This window comes from Pithys albifrons, chromosome Z (genome assembly GCF_047495875.1).
Source record: "Pithys albifrons albifrons isolate INPA30051 chromosome Z, PitAlb_v1, whole genome shotgun sequence".
Lineage (NCBI taxonomy): Eukaryota > Metazoa > Chordata > Aves > Passeriformes > Thamnophilidae > Pithys > Pithys albifrons.
Window position 1 is genome coordinate 73,623,257 of NC_092497.1, and position 20,405 is coordinate 73,643,661.

General features: G+C 38.6%; 1 protein-coding gene across 3 annotated transcripts in view; it reads left to right on the forward strand.

Annotated features, from left to right (window-relative positions):
- The window catches only part of LOC139684328 (transducin-like enhancer protein 4), a 98,276-nt gene that overhangs the window by 64,759 nt on the left and 13,112 nt on the right, over positions 1-20,405 (forward strand). For all 3 annotated transcript variants that reach the window (XM_071580139.1, XM_071580140.1, XM_071580141.1), the window contains 2 exons: positions 19,320-19,439; positions 19,987-20,040. In XM_071580139.1, the coding sequence (XP_071436240.1) occupies positions 19,320-19,439; positions 19,987-20,040 (174 nt within the window). The remainder of the gene's footprint in view (positions 1-19,319; positions 19,440-19,986; positions 20,041-20,405) is intronic.

Below are 20,405 nucleotides of genomic sequence, written 5' to 3' on the forward strand. Positions count from 1 at the left end.
CCCTGACCTGTGTCTGCCCTCAACCTCACTGCGGTGCACCAGGATGGAGGTTTCATGTCTGGCTTCAGAAGCTGTGCAGACTACTGGCTGCCAGTGCAGGCCTTGCCCCAGTTCTTCACCAAGTCTCAGGAATCACTGTAGGGGGAACACTGTGTATATTGTATCCTGAGCTAATACTGGGTGCAGTCAGTGTTATAATGAAGTATTGGAAGTGAAATGCCACTTTAATTTGCTAATTGCATTAAAAGGACAGCAGATTGCTCTGTGTCACTTCTTTTTGATCTGCAAGCTTATCAAAGACTGCTAAGATGCTTTTAAGTGAGGTATAGCTGCCAGTCCAACCCTACTTGTTTGCATACTAATATTAGCAGGCACAGCTGCACCTCTGTTTTTCTGCCTCTTGAGAGGCAATGAATGCAGCTGTGGGAGTGTTCTTAATGCATACTTATGAGTAAGTTGGGCAGAGAGGTAGGAGAATGAAAAAAATTTCAACAGATTTTGTTCCTTTTTTTATTAACGGGGTGAGCTATATATTGCAGATTCTCCATACACAGAAGCTGGCATATTTCAAGTCACTGTATTGTTTGAAAGAGGGTATGCAGTATTTTTTCTGCTATTAATCTTGACAGGTCAAAATAAATAATAACACTGATTTTGCTGACCGAGTCCTGTTTTGTCAGACTGGTGTGCTCTGCAGAGGTGCAATACCATAATATGGAAGAACTACTAGAAGAAGCTACCACAGAAGAGTTGCCCACAGGGCTGAGTGGGTTTTTGGCACAGAACACTCCCAACATAAAACTCATCAGCTACAGCAACATATTTCTGAGTCCTTTTCTCATTTTATTTTATTAACAAAGTAGTCAGACTATATAGAAGTCTCTGGTTGTGTTGAGTTGAAAAGCCAATGCTGACCTAAATAATATAAGGCACTGCCTTGTGATCTTAAAACAGCAGGCATTAGAAAATCATTGTATCTGACCTGCAGCAATTATAGCTGTGTGCTTATATTTCTCATTTCTTTCTGATATGTTTGCTGAACTTCTGTCCCACCTCTCTATTTCTTTTAAAAATACCAAACTGCAATTGATTTTAGCCCTTGAAGAAATTAATGTTTTGCTTTTCCTCCCCTGCTTTGAGAAAAGAGTAAATATTATTTTGTAATGAGCCTTGTTGTCTCATGCTGCAAAATATAAAAATATTTCAATGCTGAATAGTTATAACATAATCCCTTTAAAATAAAAATTAAACCTTGTGGGGTGAGAGAAACCCTTTCTCTGCCATTCCCTTGCAATATGGTATCTTTCCAAGTGTCCATCAGTATGCATAATTGGTGTTAGAGTAGCAAAGGCACCCTGGACTAGCACAGAAAAGTTGCCTGTCTAGGATCAGTTCAATGCCTTTAGAAAAAGCACTGTATGCTCACCATCTAGGTAGGCTAAAAACTTTCTATCGCACTGCAGGTGTTTGAAAGCAGTTAAGTTATTTAGCAGACCTTCTGTATGACTCTTGCATGTTTCATAAAGGTTTTCTGCTAGCAGCATTACATTCAGCTGTGGCAAAGGCTGGAGGTGCCATTTTTGGACCCTTCTTCATGCTCTAGATGAAGAGGAGGAGACACCATCAAAGACTGTGATGTGTCTCTTCCCTATTCTTTTTAGAGTATCTAGCATCATACTGCAGTTTTTTCCCTGTTAATCTCTGCAAGTTGTAATCCTTTTGATCCTTTTGATATCAGATGTTTTCTGTCCTACAGTAGCTCTCTGTTGGCCTTTCCTCTGCGTAGACCCTAAACTGAATTCTGCAAATCCTGTTCTAATGACTCTTAACAGTCCTGCTAATACTGACAAACTTAGTATTGCAAATAGCAATAACCTGATGTAAAGTAGTAAATACAACTGAAGTTTCTCACCAAGTAGAATAGGGTTAACTAGTAGTGGGGACTAACAGCTAAGCCCATCACAGATTGATGGAGCTGCTCTGCTATTTAGTAGACAAGTGTTTCATGATGGTTTGGGGCAAGAAAACATTGATAGAAGTCTCTTCATGTAGACAACACACAACACCAGAGATTGCTACAGTACAATCACTGTAAAGCCATGTGTTTTGCAAACAAAATACATTACAGATTCTAATTACAATACCAAAAATATGTTCTTCAATTTGACATACAGAGAGAATTTCTCTTACTATTTTTCTAAGTGGTAAAACTACTAGGAATTCCATCTGGAATACTAGTTATCCAGTGTGCAGAACTGTTACTCTAGATGTCAAAAATAAAATATTCATAAGTGTATTTGATACTGTGTTCTGGCTGAAGATACATACCCGTCCAACACTGCACTGTGATGTATATGTGAACTTGTCTTAGGAAAAACATTTGTACCTATCCAGTGTTGTTCTTGCCAATAAAATTAAATCAAAACAAGCACCATTTTTTACTTAATTTGCCCGTTTTCCCAACGTTTAACTGAAAGTTTAAATATGTTAATGTAATGATATGATTGTGACGAAAAGCCGATGAAAACGAGTAGGTGGCTGTTTCCCATAGGAAGAGGCAATTGAAGTAAAATATATAATGCTTAGCAACTTCATCATCATGGCTAGGCTTCATGAATGAAAATTTTGGGCAGGGCTCTCCCCACGTGGGTGTGCCCTTCCAGCCTGCGCAGTGGATTTTTTAGGTGAGGCACAGCGTGCACAGAACTGACCCCACCCTTTAACTCCTGAGGTTCATCTGCCACGGCTGAGCAAGCTGGGATGGTGACATTGAAGTCCTCAGGACTGAAACCTACAGCCCCCAGTATTCCCAGGAGGTCTCCCATCCAAGTACTAACCCGTCCTGACCCTGCTCAGCCTCTGAGATCCTGACGAGATTGGACGTCAGGGTGGCATGGCCATAGTTTTTAGCAGCTTAGTTCTATGCAATAAGACTAGTTTGCTCTTCTCGTTCAAAGTGTAAACATGAACTCCGGTGAAACCTCTGGAGAAACGCACATGAACTTTGGCCTTCTGTTTGCAGGCAACAGAAAGTGGGTGATTAGGAGCAGATCAAATGAGCGTGGGGGGCAGTGGAAAAAGGGAGATATGTGGGACTGAATGCGTATTTCCTCTCTGCACTAACCTAACTAATTACTTTGCTAGTTTTTACCCACATTTTACATATTCTCCAGAGAGAACGCTTTTACAATTCACATGAAAAAGAGCAAGAAAAATTATAGGCAAGAGCCTTGATTTTATGTGTAGGGATCAAGCAGCTCGTAAACTGATGCATGCCTAGCGCTAGTATATGAAAAGCTGTGTGCTTTCTGTACAGTGACACCAAAAGCAAGATGAAGGAAGGCATTAATCCTCTAAGCATTAATGCTTTTCAAGATCACAGATTACCATTGTCCTCTGTTATGTCAGGATGTGCCTGATGTTTCCTTTTCTCCAGTAGAACATCTGGTGGTTCTTCGGAAATATTTGAAGAGCCATCGTTTAGGAGTTCAAGGGGAAAGCCTTGAATAATTCACACAACAAATGATTAGGCAAGCACTTGTCTATCTAACTGAATTATTCTGCATGTTTGCTGAAGCAGTTAAGCAGCAGAAGAGCATTTCCTTCACAGGAGGGTTTACAGTGGTAGTATTGACCCACCTAGTTATTGGGTTTCAGCCTTTTGTTGACACTGTTGTAAATGAAAGCAGCCTGGACAGGCACTGAGCAGCTGGACTGAATAATTGTGAAGGATTCATGCTTGTTGCTGTTACCCCCAGTGTTTGTAGTGGGTTGTTTGCTTTGACTTTTGTTGAACTGTTGACAAAAGCATTAGATACAAATGAGAACAAATAAAGTGGTGAGATGCCAGGAGGGCTTGGCAGAAGTGGTGGTTTTCATTCCAGCTTAAATGGGGAATGTGGATGCTTGCCTGGATGGGAAAAGGAAGGTGTATTCAGCATTTATATGTTTCTCCCTCCCCTTTCCCTTCCTTTCCTTACTGCTAAATATGTTCAGGCAAACAGGTGAAAAAAGCAGACTGAAGGCAATTTTCACCACTGCCTTAACTCTTTGGCACAATGTTTTTGAAGCTTGCTCTGGCTGTGGATGTCTTGCTGGGCAAATCCAGTTCCTGAAATGAAAGGATTAAGTATAAAAAGCTAAGGGGAGGGGAAAAAAAAGTGAGAAAAGGAGGGGGCTATATAAAGGGGAGAGTTGAGAAAAGAGGGGATTAAATAGAACCGTATACACCAAGTAGCATAGCCAGCAAAATTGAAGTCATTTACTGGAACGCTTTTAATTTGGTTTAAACAAAATACTCTTTTGTATATTCAAATGGGGAGTAGCTCAGCTGTTGTGAAGCCAGAAAATTAATGGTATTTTTAGTGAAATAGCAAAAGCATGTCAACAGCATAGCTGTGGATGATAATGTTGGCATTTTATTCATGAGGAATTATCAATGCAGGTTACTGGACAACATAGTGTGACTGGAATGATTGAGCACAGGGGGGAAGCGACTGTCCTTCTGTAAGATGATTTCATTTTGCATTTAGTCCTTCAGGAAAAGAAGGAGACAGAAAGAAAGCATTTAAAAATACATGTCTAAGATGCCTATCCTTGTAATTTCTGGCTCCTGGAGACTAACCTTTATACCTTGGTGTCTGATTCACAGTTTTCCAGCTGTCCTGCTTTTCATGTCTGTCTGAAGGCATGGCAGAGAATAAAGGCAGAAGAATAGCATTACATTAGGATATCTCTGCTGAAAAGGCAGTTTTGGCCCTGGAGGACCTGCAAGTTTGCTCTAGCCATCTCTGGCGCATGAGTTTTGTGCCTGAACATTGATTGCTTGGAATCTTTAATGCATTTAACATATTGTAAAAGATGATTATGTTGGTTGATTGTGGAGAAAGTTAGTGTATGATCTGGAAGATCTTACTTGAGAGGAGAAATGCTTCATATTTGTTATTCTGATTGTAGTTTTCTTGTAACCATCAAGTTCACTGTTACGCAGGTCAGCTGGAAATTGGCAAAGTACACAGGGGTGAAGACACTACTGTGATGGAAGGAGAAGACACTGTTTTATATTGCTCTCTGAAGGCATATAAAGGTACTCCTTGCCTCTGCTGTGACATGTGCACCAGGTGGTATATGAGGTACCCATAGGGTTTTGGAGCATTGAAGTTGTCTTATGCAGTTATTTTTTGTCACCTGCTGCCATGGAGCTTCAAGTCCTAAAACCAAACACCACAGTAGTAAAGTAATCATGCCATTTATGGATCCACTTTGAGCAATTGTCCACAAGTATTTTCATTATTCCCCTTTGTTATGCTTGCCATATTATTCTTACTGTCTTCACAAATAGAAGGGAAACACAAAAAGAGATAAGGAAGAAATTGGCTTTTGCTGCTGCCATTGCTGTTTCTTCTAACATGCAGTATGTTTGTTGTGCCAAACCACAGCCCTGTGGATGTCAGCAAGAAGTGTTTTGCCCAGATGTTAAATATTGTGGGATCAGGGCCTGAATATGTTATTAATCCTATAAATATTAAAACAAAGGGTAAAAATACCAAGCTATTTCCAGCAAACATGTACTAGGACTGATGTTACTGTAAATATCAGCTTGTGCATGTCAAATCCCTAATTATTTTTGCCTCCCTGTTTGGGGAATACCCTGAACAATTCTAAAGGGAGCTAAAAAATTATCTTAGCAAATTTCAACCTCGAATAAAGGAAAAATGAGGAATTTCTGAAAAGTGGGGACTTAAAGCTCAATCAAAACAAATATATTCCATATTAGTGTTTGAACAGCATTTGGGAAATCAGTTTTAGATCATCTAAATTGAGTGAGAATTGGCAAAAACTAACTGGTGGATTTTCTGCGTCACTTCCTGGATACTTTTTAATCAGGTTTGGATAGTTTTGTGTTTGAAATACACTTGCCCCTCTACTTAGAGCTACTTTGGGCTAATCTGTTTTGTTTGCAGACCTGTAAGAAGGGCCCCAAGTGCTTTACTTGGAGTTGCGAGGAACTGAGGCCCAGAATCAGGAACATGCTTCTGAAATGAATTTGCATTGGAGTAACAATAGTTGAGTGATTACAAAAGCAAGAAGCGAGAGAAGTGGTAATACTGCATAAGCTGAGATTGGATTGAACTCACGCCAATCACAGATTAATCACTCTGCATCATGTGGCAAAATTTTTTTTGCATTGCCTGATGTCATATAGTAAGCAAATAGAGTGCTAATTAGGAAGAGAGTGGATATGGGAAAGAACATTTAGTTGTAGAAAATCGTAAAATAATCAAACAGAAGTACAAGTATGACAGAGATATGAAGCTTTAAATAAGCAGTGCACATCCTTCAGCACAAAAGTTCTTTACTGGCAACTTGCCATGAACCAGTGGGCTGCACCTATTTTGCATATAATTTACATTGGATTTTAATCAAATAAGCACATACCCTTTTGTTTTTCATATTTGTGGAGTGCTTTAAGTGCAAACACTTCATAGCACAGAGCTATAAAAGACTGTGTACTTGGTGGGTTATAGTAAAAAGAATGCTGATGGGAATAGTGGCTCTGCATCTCTGAAATCAGGGAGGCTTATCTGACATCTGGCTGCCTTTGAGAAGGTCTTACACATTCTGAAGTACAGGTTTGAGTTTATTAGGCAGCTGGAAGTTTGGCTTTGTGCTCATTTCAAATACATAAGGTTAATTTGAGAAAAAATAGTTTCAGACACAAACTTGGAGATAGCACATTTCTGTTATGCATAGGTAATTAGAAAACAACAGCATTAGTAACCAGCAGCATTTTCTTTCTGAAACTTTGTTCGGACTATTTACTTACATCTCAGATGTAGTGGCTTCAGGTTCTCATGAATTTGTCTGATGAAAGGTTTACATACAGTGCAGAAGTATTTCTTCTTTTACATGTCTCATGTCTGTGTGATGCAGATTTATGCAAAATAAGAATTAACTAAAGTTATTATTTGTATAGTTTCTGGAGTATAGTGTAGATACTCTGTTACAGAAGTTGGATTGCTCTAATCTTCTAGTTGTATTTCTGCTGATACAAGGAATTTTCCCATTTTAGTCTAGCATATGTAATAGATCCATTTTGGTGATACTGGAGTACTTCCAAATCTTCCATACATTAATCACCACAACAACCCTGTAAGGGAAAGAAATGTGCTCTAGACTTGGAAATTATTCTGCTTTTATAGATAATGAACTGAGGCATGAAGAGACTTAGTTGACTTCACGTGATCAAAGGAAAAAGCACACTATTAAGCCTATATTTCTCAAATATGAAAACAGTTTTTTGCCCTCCGCAGTGTTAGTTTTTTGCACCGGCATTAATTGTTACAAAAAATGGTCAAAGCCTCCTTAACACCAATGTAGCATTAAGAAACAGGCACTCTTCATTTGGCTCTGGATGCACGAGGGAATATTTTCTTCAAAATAATGTGCATACCAAGTACAGAAAAAGCTCCTGTTTATATACTGTACTTTACATATATATTAATTGATTTTTCCCAGAATAAACATACATACGATAATAATTTCTCCGATGTTATTAACAAATTTCCCCTCCCATTGGCACATGCATTGTTCTGTCCCAAACGTCCCTCTGGTCATCTTAGATCCTGAAGTTATAGTCAACCACTTGATGTTTAGTTCCCAAATATGGGGCTGAGTTGACATACCAAGGCTGCTTCATTATTTTGTGCCTCTTCTTGGTTAATGTTTAACATAGTTTCCCCATAGGCTAGTGGTTTTGCAAAATAAGCATTGTTTTAACACCAGCTGAGCAAATAGTTCGTCATCTGACAACAACTTTGTGATCTATTTTTACCTAATTAATCTTTTTGAAAACTCACAGTGGATCTGAGTCCCGCTTTTGACAAGTACATGCATGCTTCTAGTTTGCTCACTTAATCCTTTTGAGCTACTTCCATTTTCAGTTGACTGTTTAATCTCTTACATTTTTGCAGAAGATGAGCTTTGGTTGAATTTACATCCTTCCTTCCAGTTTGTGTACATTTTGAGATTTTGGTATGGCTCCTTCAATACAGCCCTGGGTTGTACATATAGCCAGATGAGCTGAAGCACACTGCACTGTTGAGAGGGTTGTGGGAAGGGGTGTGGATGTGTTTGATTGTGTCACCTACCCTAGGCTAACCAGCCATCACACAGTATGTGCCACAGGATGCCACAAAGCACCCCACCGAAACCCTGGGACTAATGTTAACCCACCTTGAAACCACACCACCCACCAGCAGTGCTGTGCCTGAGTTACTCCTCATTGTATTAGTTCCAGCCTAGGGCCACATGGATAGGGCTCTGCCACATTCTGTACATGGAGCAAGATTGTTCAACCGCAGATCATGATTTATGACACAGTGCTCAGTTGCCAGCTAGCAAGGTGCCCAGAATGGGCTACTGCACAGCTAGAGGACTCTTCTGGGCTTCCTTCTTTTCCTGCTGGAGAAGGAGCAGCCCCAGAGGTAGATGTGGGAATGTTATTTTTGTCAGTAGGGAAAGTGCCCTATGCCGTGGGAGAGTGTGTAGGCAGGGAAAAAGGATTTCCGTCTGTAGGCTAGAGCTTTGGATACAGTTGTGCCTGCTGTGAAAGAGCTTGTTACACTTTCTTGCTTTAAGGGCTCCATCTGGTGCTGTAGGTGTCTTTAAATGGAAATTTGCATTGACTGTCAGAACTAAAATTAATGCATAGTGATCATTCTGATAGTCTTACCTGGCACAACAAATAAAGCTTTTCCTTCACCTCCAACCCTGTAATACAAAGGGCAGGGAAGGTTAATGAAATGAAGGAGAACAGATTGGACAGGTGCAGAATCTGTCTCCGTCTTAGCAGGAACCTGTAGTGAAAACCTGCTTTAAAATTCAAGACTTTTTGTCTTAAGGCAGGATTTAGCTCATTACTGAGAGTAAGCAAGATAGCATTGCAAGGAGACACACATAGCCCAGATGTTGGTCACTAAACAGTGGTGTGACTTACAACTCAGCCTCTTAAATTCTGGCTAAAGACTTCTTGGCAGTGCTTTGTCTACTTGATGTAAAGCCTGCACTCACTCTTGAAATCTGAAGATGGTTTGTGTGGAGATCATCATAGTGGTCAAGCCTTGCATTAGGAAACACTTTTCTAGCTCTTTTGACTAGTGCCTCAAAAAGAACGATCTTAGCAAGCTATTAAGGAGAATAAATGCACTGATAAAACTGTTGTAATTCAAGACTTAACAACCCTTCCCAACTGAGCAACCCATTTTACAAGTTATCCCATGCATCCAGCCTTCTCTTTACACCTAAAATAATTCTTTACTCTGCATAAGGTCAAGCTGCTTGCTTAGGTGTCCTTTAAAATGTGTTGGTTTTTGTTGTACTTCAAAGCAAGTCCAAAAATGCTTGTCTTCACTGTTGCACCCAGTGAGCAGTGCCTACAGGAAATTAACTGTATTGAGGAAGCCTGTGGAGGCTTTCCCTTAACCCTGTAAATGCTGCTTTTATAGTGCTGCTTGGGCCTTTGATCTCCACACTCCTAACTGGCTCATAGGGAGGTTATTTACAGTCAACAAGAAAAATATCTTGAACTTGTCATTTTGATGAACTTGTTATTTGTCAGCTCCTCTAGAGGCATCCCACATGGAAATAAACATATTTCATTTTGGTTTATAAAGAAATTTTTTAAGTGGTTTCCTGAAGCCTTGATGAAATACCAGCTTCTTCGCAGATCAAATCCACACCATAGGTATTGTTTGGAAATAGGTTTGTTGTTCTTAAAAATGTACTTAACGCTAGGTTAGAAAGCATAAGAGTTTGGGGTTTTTTTGGTTGCCTATTTCCACCAGCTCATTTCAAATTATTCAAAATAAAAAGCCTGAGCATATATGGTATTTTACAAACGTTTCACATGATGTTTTTAAAACAGATCAGTTTCAGCACTAAAGTGTTAGTAATTCAGCAAAGGAAAATTCAACTCAGGGTTGTATAGCTATAATGGTAATGTATGATATCCATCTTCTTTGAAAATTATTGTAACTGTAGAGTTGAATCCAGCAAATTACATAATTTAGGAGCGTTAACCAGAATGTTGTTTTAAAGGTATTACTGTACCCTTATCTTAAAAGCTAACAGAAAGATGTATCATATTATGAAGTGTTTAAATGAGAGAGAACTGTCTTCAGAAATTATCTAAAGAAAGTCATTTTTGTAGAACAGAAGGTCATGTATGTGCATGCCAAATTGTGACACTTAACTGCTTAGGAGAGTGCAGGAGGAGGAGTACAAGAGGGAGATTTTTGCTTCTCCTCTTCTCTAAAGTGAATTAAAAATGTATTGGCTACTCATTGCTAACATCAGAACGTTTCTAGTTAGCCTGAAGTTAGTATTTGATTGTGCTTTTAACGTTTAAAATGTTAACAGCATGACCTGTCTAATATAAATAATGAAAATCCTAGAGAAGTAAAAGCTACTGCTGCTTCTCTTGGCAAAGTCTACAGTGTTCAAGAGCTGTAATGTATTTGAAAATCTGGCAGAAAGGACCACGTGTTTTATCTTTTCAGTATTTAAAGTAGGTGTTGTACTTAAAATCTGCTATTATATACTGATGTAACTGCTTTAAAGCTGACTGCAGAATCTCTGTTCCCACCACTCCTCCATCCATTCCACTTAGCAGGGTCATTGGTTTGAAGAATGAGACTGGGGACAATTATTTTTGCATCAGGCTGAGGTCCAGATTCAGCATAGTGCACAGTAGGCATCTAGAGTTCAGCACATATGTACATTCCTGTGATTTCTTTTTCTGCCTTGTGACTTCGCTGAGATCAAAGTGTGTGCCTCAAATCTGGCATCTGCTTGAGTGCTTTCCTGAATAGGAAATGGGATAATTTCCTGAACAAGGGTCTGGGGAACATAGGCAAGTGAGCGTAGATGAAGTGAGGCAGATATAATGGACTGGGACATTATTTGGGCAGAGGGAACAAAGTAGTGGTCAGAGATTTCTCTGTGGAAGGTATTTTTTATAGATAGTTGAGGGAATATTTTGCTTCAGCATGGCCTGGAATCTGCAGATATTCAGTAGCACCCAGCCACATTTTCTTCACCTCCCTAATTCAGAGATTGATTGGGTAATGAATTCTGTTTTCAGTGGATGCTTAGCAGTGGCTGTGGCTTCCTAAATCATGTCGGGTATTAAAAAAACAAAATAAATTGAGTCTTCCAACTTTGAGAAGCCACACAAAATCTAATGGGAAAGAGATGACTGAATTGTTATTTTCTTGCTTAATACCAGAGAAGACCATGTGAACATGTTTCAGCTGACAGAAGCAGCAGTCAAGATGTGGAGTGAGCATTTCTGCTGAATTTTAGGGGGCTTTTTGTAATCACGGTGGCCTTTAGAAGGCTTCCCAACCCCCTCAACCCCCCCCTTTCTACTGATCAAGGCAGGAACAAATAGGATTGAAAGTAGGGGAAAGGGAGATAACTAGTCACAAAGCATAGAAAGAGATCATCAGCTCTATCTGTGAAATACTTGGTTAAAACAATAATTTGTTTTTTTTTTCATATTATGTCCTAGGTCATCTCTGCAGCAAAACAACTGTAAAATCCTTTAGAGACAAGCAGGCAGAAGGGAAGAAAAAAGTGGTTTTCCCTGAAAGATTGATATGTGTGGATAGATGGGAAGGGAACAGAAATGTGAAAACTCAAAACTGATACCTTTGCCATGAATATAGCCTTTGTTAGATGTAACCAAAATTCAAAATGTGGGACACTGGGGCACAGTACCTGATTGAAGGCAACTAAATTGAGTGTCTCGTGGGACTGTCTTCAGAATGATCTCTGTGGTTTTAAAGCAATGAGAAAGGGGCTTACTAGTGATATTTGGATCCTTCTGGTCAAAATGAAAAATTAGGGAACGTAAATCCCAAGAGAAAGTTGTTAGTACCCGTCACATGGAAACTGAATCTGCTTAAATATACCTGCAGAAGGCAACACTTAAAGCCTGATCATTGCTGCTTTGATGTGGGAAAACTAGGGGATGTAGGTGTCTGTATTTTTTACCTTCTAACCTCTGTTGGTGGTACTGAAGTGGTTTTTATAGCCCCTGTGGCTTGCAACGTTGTAGGAAAGTGTTTGCATTCCGCTTGGTTTGGTGCCTTACAGTCCATTTTCATCACTATGCAAAGTGAAAGGATAACAGTTTTACTATGGTGCCTCGTCTGAAAAGAGAACCCTAAGCAAAACCTGGTTATTGTTCAGATGGATTTCCTGATTCTTGCATGTATTTTTTAACAAAGTGGAAAGCATACTAACACAGGCCTTTAATAGCTATCATAAAACATTCCCTTCTTAGTGTTTATTTTTTAGTATTCTGAAAACTAACCAAGTATCCTTGTGTATTCTTTTTAAATGCAGTTGCTGTGAAAATAGTTTTAATATTCTGGAGATAGGTTGGATGCTGCGAATTTTCTGTTTGTGTCCCTTACTAGTTTTTGAAGAACAGCCAGTGAGTCATACTGCTTTTCATTGCCTTGTGGCATGCCATTTAATCAAAGCCCGTAATGCAGCCCTGGTGGTTTTCCTGATCTCTCCCTTTCATGGGTATGAGCCCACAATTAAACTGCTGCATTGAATGCTCCAGCTGGTTGAGCTTTTTCTTTCACTCTGTGATTGCATGCTTTCCATTGCACTTTCTCCCTAGATAACTGCCAGTATTCTCTATGTTTCTGTTTTGTTAGAACTGTTGAAACTGTTTCAGGCCTCTTCTGAAGGCAGTAGCATGAAAAAATCAGTAATTAGAACCCCAAGTAAATATTTGAGTAGAGAAGAGCTGTAATTTCATGTTTCCTTGGCACCTCTTGCTTACTCAGGTTTCTGAAGATATTCACCCTGAATTCTTCTGAATCTCTGTAACTTGACAACCTTTGACCCTTCCATTTCAGTGTATGTAATTTTGGATAAAGTAACACTTAGATGTTTGTAGACTGTCATGACCAACATGCAGGTTTGTCCCCGATTTTCACATTCACTTTCTAAAATGCCTGTGACATTTTTCTGTGGTAGCATTTTGAGTATTCCGATGATGGAGCACTTACCTTTCCTGGAATCATTAGGGATGGTATTCCTTCGCAGCCTGCATAAGCCCTGGAGCTCACCTACTGTATTGCTTATACTAATTACACTTTCTGCCTTAACGCCTTTTTGCTAATCTTGTCACTCTATCCAAATTGCCTACTCTGCTGTATGCTGAGGCATGTGGTCTTATTCCGGAGTCTGTTGAGTTGAAAGGGGAGGAGACGGAATCATAGTGGTGAATGGAGAGAATGGGTTGCTTGAATTGCTCTGTAGTTTAAAGGGGAGAATGTTTGACAATGCTGGGGTTTTGTTACCATCAATTAAATTCAATATTTAAGAGTAGGCAGATGTGGGCGAGAGCAGACTTAATGGTAATTGTAATTTATGAACTTTGAAGTTTCTGTAAACTATAAGAAACGTTTTAACTCTTTTTCCTGCCCATCTGTTTCCTTTTGTTTTGTTCCCTGCTGAAATCAGATCCTTTGTTCAAACTGTCTTGCTTACCAAAAGGGTGCTTGTTACTCTTTTCATACTTGATTTCACCATCTTCATGTGCCTTTGCTAGCATATACAACCTGGATTTCATTTTTACCTCACAGCTGTGTTCTTCTTCACTACATGTACTTAAGCTCCATCAGTTCTTCTCTCCATCCTTTGACCCTCATCATAGTGTCAGTAGTGATTAAACCTTGTATGTGTTATATCCTTCAGCCAGTGATTAGTGAAGAAGCTGTATTTTAAAGGATTTGTTGCAAAAATCCATCTGTGAAAGGCTATTGAGCCGCCCTCACCATTGCTTTAAATACCTACCTTTCTTGTCACCACCATGCATGCACCTGTCACCAGGAGAGGCTGGAGAAACACCACTTGCTGATAGGATTATAATTCAAAATTGCTGGGTATCTTCAGCTGCTGCTGTGTGGCCCTCTCAACTCTTACAGCATATTGATAAGTGTATGTTGAAAAAACCCTGAAATTAGTGCCTACAACCATAGTAGTTTATTGTTCATTTTGTCACCCATTTCATAATGTCTAGACTTCGATGTTTTTAATTATCTTAGATTAAATACTTAGAAGTTAAACAGCTACATGGATATTTTTAAGGAAATTGCATACCCATATTCATAATGTACATATGTATCTACATTTCTGTTCACATAAAACTTCTGAGAATGCTTAGATTTTGAAGACTGCTGAGCCTACACTTTCTCTTTATTCTGGACTTCTTTATGGCCTTCTCATTGCTCTTGCAGGCAACACTGCACAACTAGACTTTGATGTTTTTTATAACACTCTTATCCTCTAATTAACTTCATTAATTTTGCAATTAGTGAAGTTAATTAGTGGGTAAAAATGCTGTATAAAACTTCAAAGTTTGCATTTTAATCATAGTGTGTATTAAAAATAGTTATCACATGCTTGATTACTAAACTCGATCCAGTTAGCTCAGGCAGGGTCATGTGATATTAAAACCAGCTTTATTCTGTCCCTTTCATAGCTAGTTAGTATCATTTTTCACTTAAAATTACTGAGGCTTTTTCTGGTGTCTGAAAATGCAGCCACAGAGAAACAGCAGTGAATGAGACAAAGAAGAAAAAATAAAAAAACTGATTGATAACAGTATGGGTGAGTGGAAGTTGGCCAACCTCCTATGCGTGGATGAACTGTTCCACAAATGATGTGCTCTGGGTTGTACTGCCTGACTGCGTGAGCCTGATTACTACTCACTGTGTATTTTTAAAGATAAAGACATGGTAAGGAAATTCTTCTTCCCTAAGGACAACAGAGTACCTTGAAAAATTAAAGCAAAGAGCAGAAGATCCATGAGGTTAGAGTGGATACTGAGATGTAGCTGGACTGCCTGATCGTTTCCCTGTGATACATATGGTATTCATTTTTATAATTCTCTTACACTTTCAGCAGACTTTATAACAGCAATAATGTCATTCACATAATTATACTGTAATTGACCTTAGTGCTGAGCATCCTTGGCTTTTACTGCAGTTTGCTTAATACTTCAGTATGGTCAATTATCTTGTAATTCCCACTTTGTTGGGAATTATTGTTTTAATTATTCCACTCCAAATACATCATTATGGAATGGTAGTAAGGGTACACTGGGGAATGGTCATATTCGTGAATACTTTAAAGAGTTACCAGCTTTAACATGTGGGAAGGCTTTTCATCTTGTCATCTCTAGTCATTACTTTCAACACTGATTCCATTTAATTATCACTTAGTCTGCTCAAGCCAGGTCTTCATCTGGAGGAGTCAGCATTTGGGAAGCTGGGACATGCAGGGTTTGATAGCTGTGCAGCCTGACCACACTGGTTTCTGCCACGCTACAGTGTAAACCAACTAATTTCCATTGGAGGAACAGTGATTGTTTTTCACTAGCAATTTGAACTATTAATTATCCCAAACAGACAGTGTACTGCAGAGAATTTTACAGCTGGGCAAGAGGCTTGCATGGCACTCTTGATATTAATTTAATTTGCACCTGTATGGCACTGGTATACTCCACCAGGGGCAGTGTCCTGCCAGAGTTGGAGAGAAAACGGAGTGGTCCCTGTGGTAGGAGATCATTTCAGTTAGCACTGCTCTGAGCACTGCCCAAAACATAGACTGAAGCACAGCATGCTGTGCTTTACAGCCTAATGCAAAAAATACTATGGGTCCATCACTAGAAAAACACTGTTCCACTTCCTAAGCAAATTATGTGGATGCAGCAACGTGCGCAGCCTTTCCATAACATAAATATATGTATGTTTGGTTGTTTTTCCTCAGCATTTTGTTGTATTTAACATGAGTAAAAATGTTCTACCTAGGCAGAAATATGAAAAACTGGTATGTTTTGCTAAAATAAAAATTAAATGTAACCTACTTTGACCAAAGTATATTTTTTCCTACATTTGATCTAATTGTATGTAATCAAATTCAGTGTAGTTTATTAGGAAAATGCTACTCTTCCAGTGGATTAACACATTTTATTGAAGAAAACAGCAGTGTGAAAATACTCTATTTCTTTATAAATTTTAATAGTCACTACAACAAAAACTTTGGCCCATCAAATTACAGTCTGCCAAGTCATGGTACTGAATCACTTAATTTCTCTAAGTAGCCATCCTGTCCCAGATTCTTAAAGGCAGCTGTTAGGAGAGTTTTAATGAAAGAACAGTGATGCTATAATCAAGAAACAAAATAGAGTCTGTCAGCTAGACAGTTTGCTTTGATGGAAGTTTTCTTTCACAGTCTGCAAATGTAAGGAAGTCCCTTGGAATTTGTGGGCTTACACACTCAGGAACCAATGTGTGGGTTGGTAAAGGATTATATGCAGGAATGTGATGTCAGTGAGTACATTGTTCCATCCTGGTACTTAGCAATGAGAATAGAACCTTACAAATATTTATAGACTGAAGATCTATTACAGACAACAGAGGGAACTCAGTACAAGTAGCAGTGTTGTCCATTGCACAGTGAAAATAGTAGGCATTAGGTCCGTAGTAAGATCTAAACCATAGCTCATTTGCTATGTATATGACATAGGTTTGTTACTTAGCATAAGAGATTTCTCAACACCATTACCAGAGATCCCATGAAGTCAAATGATTTTCATGTGGCAGGTGCATTTCTTGTTGAAGGGAAGAGAAGGCGATGCTGAAGGGATATTGATAAACTGGCTCCATGCATGGAAAGTGGTGGGATAGTTAAAATTGGAAATGTTTAGATTTGTTCTGTAATAATTGGCTCTTGAGGCAAAATAATGTTAGTCTAGTATACTGGCCTAATTTCAGGTTGGGAAATGAGAGTCTGCCTGCTGTCAGTAGGTGAGTTGTCTCCATTCTTCTGCTAATGTCAGGTGAGATACTGCAGGAGAATTTTTTCATATTGGTATGAGATCTGATCCATCTTTGAAGCAATAAACCCATTTAGCAGTATGCATTGCCCCAGTGCCCAATGTGGTGCTCATCCTTTGTGTGCTAATGATACTTAGCTAGTTTTATCTTTCTAGTAGGGAGCTTTAATTTATTACTTTATTAAGTGATGAAATCAAAGATTAAAATAGTATCTATAGCACATAGCTGACCAGATTGTGAAAAATGAAACTATATAGTTTCAAATTTATGAAAATATTTCTGTTTAAATAAGTGCAGTAGTTAAATTCTTTAGACACCACTCTAATTTGTACTTCTATTGGTGATTATTTTTCTTCGTTTTAAAGGAAATTGCTTTCTATAGGGTGAAGTTGAAAAATAATGAATTGAATTCACATTACAAGATACTACCGTCCAAATTGTAAATTAATATAAATGTAATAGGAGCATACTATTAAAATCATTTACAAAAGGCTATGCTACATCATTGAAGTAAACAACTATATTTTTCAAGTCATCAGTTCATTTAATGTTGTGTTTGTACCTCGTCTTTTTTTCAAGTGCTTCTGTACCTACTGTCATGGCTGTCTCCAAATGTCTTAACACGTGTTGTTGCTTCAAAGCAATAACTTGGTTAGTTGGTGCCATTTACTGTAATAGTTGATTAATGATCTGCTTTAAAGCTAACAGTATTTTAAGATGTATTTGCATAGGGTGGGAAATCCTTTTCTACTTACTCTCAAGGAGGGAGAAAGAGAGGAAGGCAGGCAGGTAGGCAAATGGGAAAGGCACAGGCTGTGTTCAGCGCTAGCTTTGTTCTAAAATTTTTATTTCCACTCAGTGTTCTTAGAGAGTAATTGACAAGTACCAATCAAATATGTGGAAAATTTTTGCAAATTCTACCACTCATTAATCTGAAATGCTTTTGACAAGGGCTGGAAATTTTACAAAATTGGAGAGTGGTTCAGTAGGGAGGAATATTCTCTCATGTGACTTGAGCAATAAGCACAGCTTAATTTCTGTGCTTCAGTGTTCTAAATCCTCATCAGAAGCTTGTGATGTAATAAGGAAAAGAAGAAATTTTGTCATAGTGATGGAACAGAAATTGTTCAATGTAGATGCTGATTTCTTGGTTTGTGTTCATGTTAATAGCTGTAAAATAAACCTAAGGGAGATGTGCACTAAACACCCCAAAACCAGATTGCTGTGGTTTACAGTTTTATGTGGAACAGCAGCTGTCCATAATGGATAGAGGACCCCAAACCAGTGTTTCTGGGTTAATTGGAGGATATAAAATCCTTCAGTAAGGACTTCTTTAGTTGTTGTTCCTCCCCACCCCATTATATAAGGATGATAGAGATGGAAACAGCAGGGTTTCAACTGACAATTATTTTTATCTTCATTGCTGTCATTTCCAATTCTGGACAAAGCCTAAACACATCCTTACTTGTGTATGTTCAACCACTGACTTCAGCGTGAAATATAGTTTAGTGCATGCTTCAATGCTTTTTTTTTGAAGTAGGTCCAAAAGCTGCTGCTTCTGCTAAAATCAGTCCCAGTTGGAACTTTGATTCTTTCATTGCTTCCTTTTTTGTATACCAAAATACTGGTTTCACTAACTTTTGGATGTTGCCTGCCTTGTTGAAATGAGTAGAGTAGAATTGTTGGATGGCAGTGCATAAAGTACATGTTATCTTCCTTTTTTCTCCTGTCCATGCATGTGCAAGAATCAATACTTGAGTGAGAGCTGTAGAATGGCAAGAAAATCCCTGAGCCCACTACATTTTATTTCCATCTTCTGCAGGCACAGCCTATAATTGTAAAAGGCATCAAACCAAAATGAGTTTAGGTGTTTTTTCCCTGTTCTTGCCTGCTTCAAGACTGTTCAGAACTTCTTTCTTTGGTGGAAATCTTCATTCAAATATTTGCTGAAGTGTGACTTACCTTGAACCTCTTCATTTCTTTTGATTTACTTGGGCAAACACACACGCACACACACACACACACACACACACGTACACAAACATACCTTTCTTCTGGAGCTACTGATTTAACATTGCACATTTGTAGATGAAACAAAGCTAAACAAGACAAGCACAGCATTCATAAAATGACCCAAGGTAGCTCTGCATTTATCCTATTGACACTGCAGATAGCCTTTTTCTGTCTCTTGCAATACAATGTGCAATTGTGCAATTTTTAATGTAAGACACTTGATGGGTAGCTGTTGCTAATGAAAACCCAAAGTGGTTTCTGGGAGAACAGGTCCATATAATATTATCAGCTTAAGATGTATTGAAGGGTAGTGACAAATGAATTACTGTTTTGAATGAGTGCCCAATAGTACTTTCTCCTTCTCTTTTTGGACTACAGAGCTCTTCTGTATCTCCCTCAGCCAGTTTCAGAACAGCAGAAAAACACAGAAATTCAACAGATTATTCTTCAGAGAGTAAAAAACAGAAAACAGAAGAAAAGGAAATAGCGGCTCGTTATGTGAGTAAATTGTCTGCATTGTGCATTGTTGAACTCAAGTATTCCTCTGTAGTTTCACCCTGATTCCTGCTGCATAACTCGTTTTAAAACTGAGGGTGAAATTTTTAACAGGTTTTTGCTGGGTACCTCTAATGTCTGTATTGGATTAAAGGTTTTGGTGCATAGAATTCATAGTGTTTTTAAAAATACAAGTACAGGGCACCTGAATGTCGCGTGACAGTAGTAGTGAGCTTTAGTTAGACTGGTACTTATTAGATCTGGATTCTGGCTTGGCTCCACTTCATAGTGCAGTGCAACTTTGGATGAAGATTTTCATTGCATGTGCTTGTCCACCAGTGTGAAAACTGGGAATAATGCCGTAGCTGTGGTAACCTGCAAAGCTGAAGCCCTATAGGTGGCCTAAGTATTTGACCACAGTAGGTTTGGTGAAAGTGAATGGTAGGTACATTGCATACTTGTGAGCAGCCCTGCTCTTTTTTCTTAATACTTAAGTGATGTTGGGATATTAAATAAATTGTTTTTAACACATTGTGATTTGCCATTGCAGGACAGTGACGGTGAAAAGAGTGATGACAACTTGGTAGTTGATGTTTCCAATGAGGTATACATGATGATATTTTTTTCTACCTTATAGTAAATGGTGGTCTGGGTGTCTTCAGTGGTCTCTGTGCATATTGGTTTTATGAATAAGATTATGGCATTTGCCTTCATAAGGGAATGTGAAACACATGAGGGAATCCAGTCACATCATCTTTCTTTAGAATACAAATCAGATCTCTAACATTTATTTCTACAGAGGACTTTTTGTTTCTCACATGAACAGAAAGTTCTCTTGAGGTATTTGAAGCCAGCCCAGCACAAGATAGGCTGCTGCTTATAACAATATTGGTCTTTTCTCTCGCTCTGGCCATGACTTAATTCATTAACTTTATCAGGTCTGCCAAGTGCATCAAACCTTTTCAATCT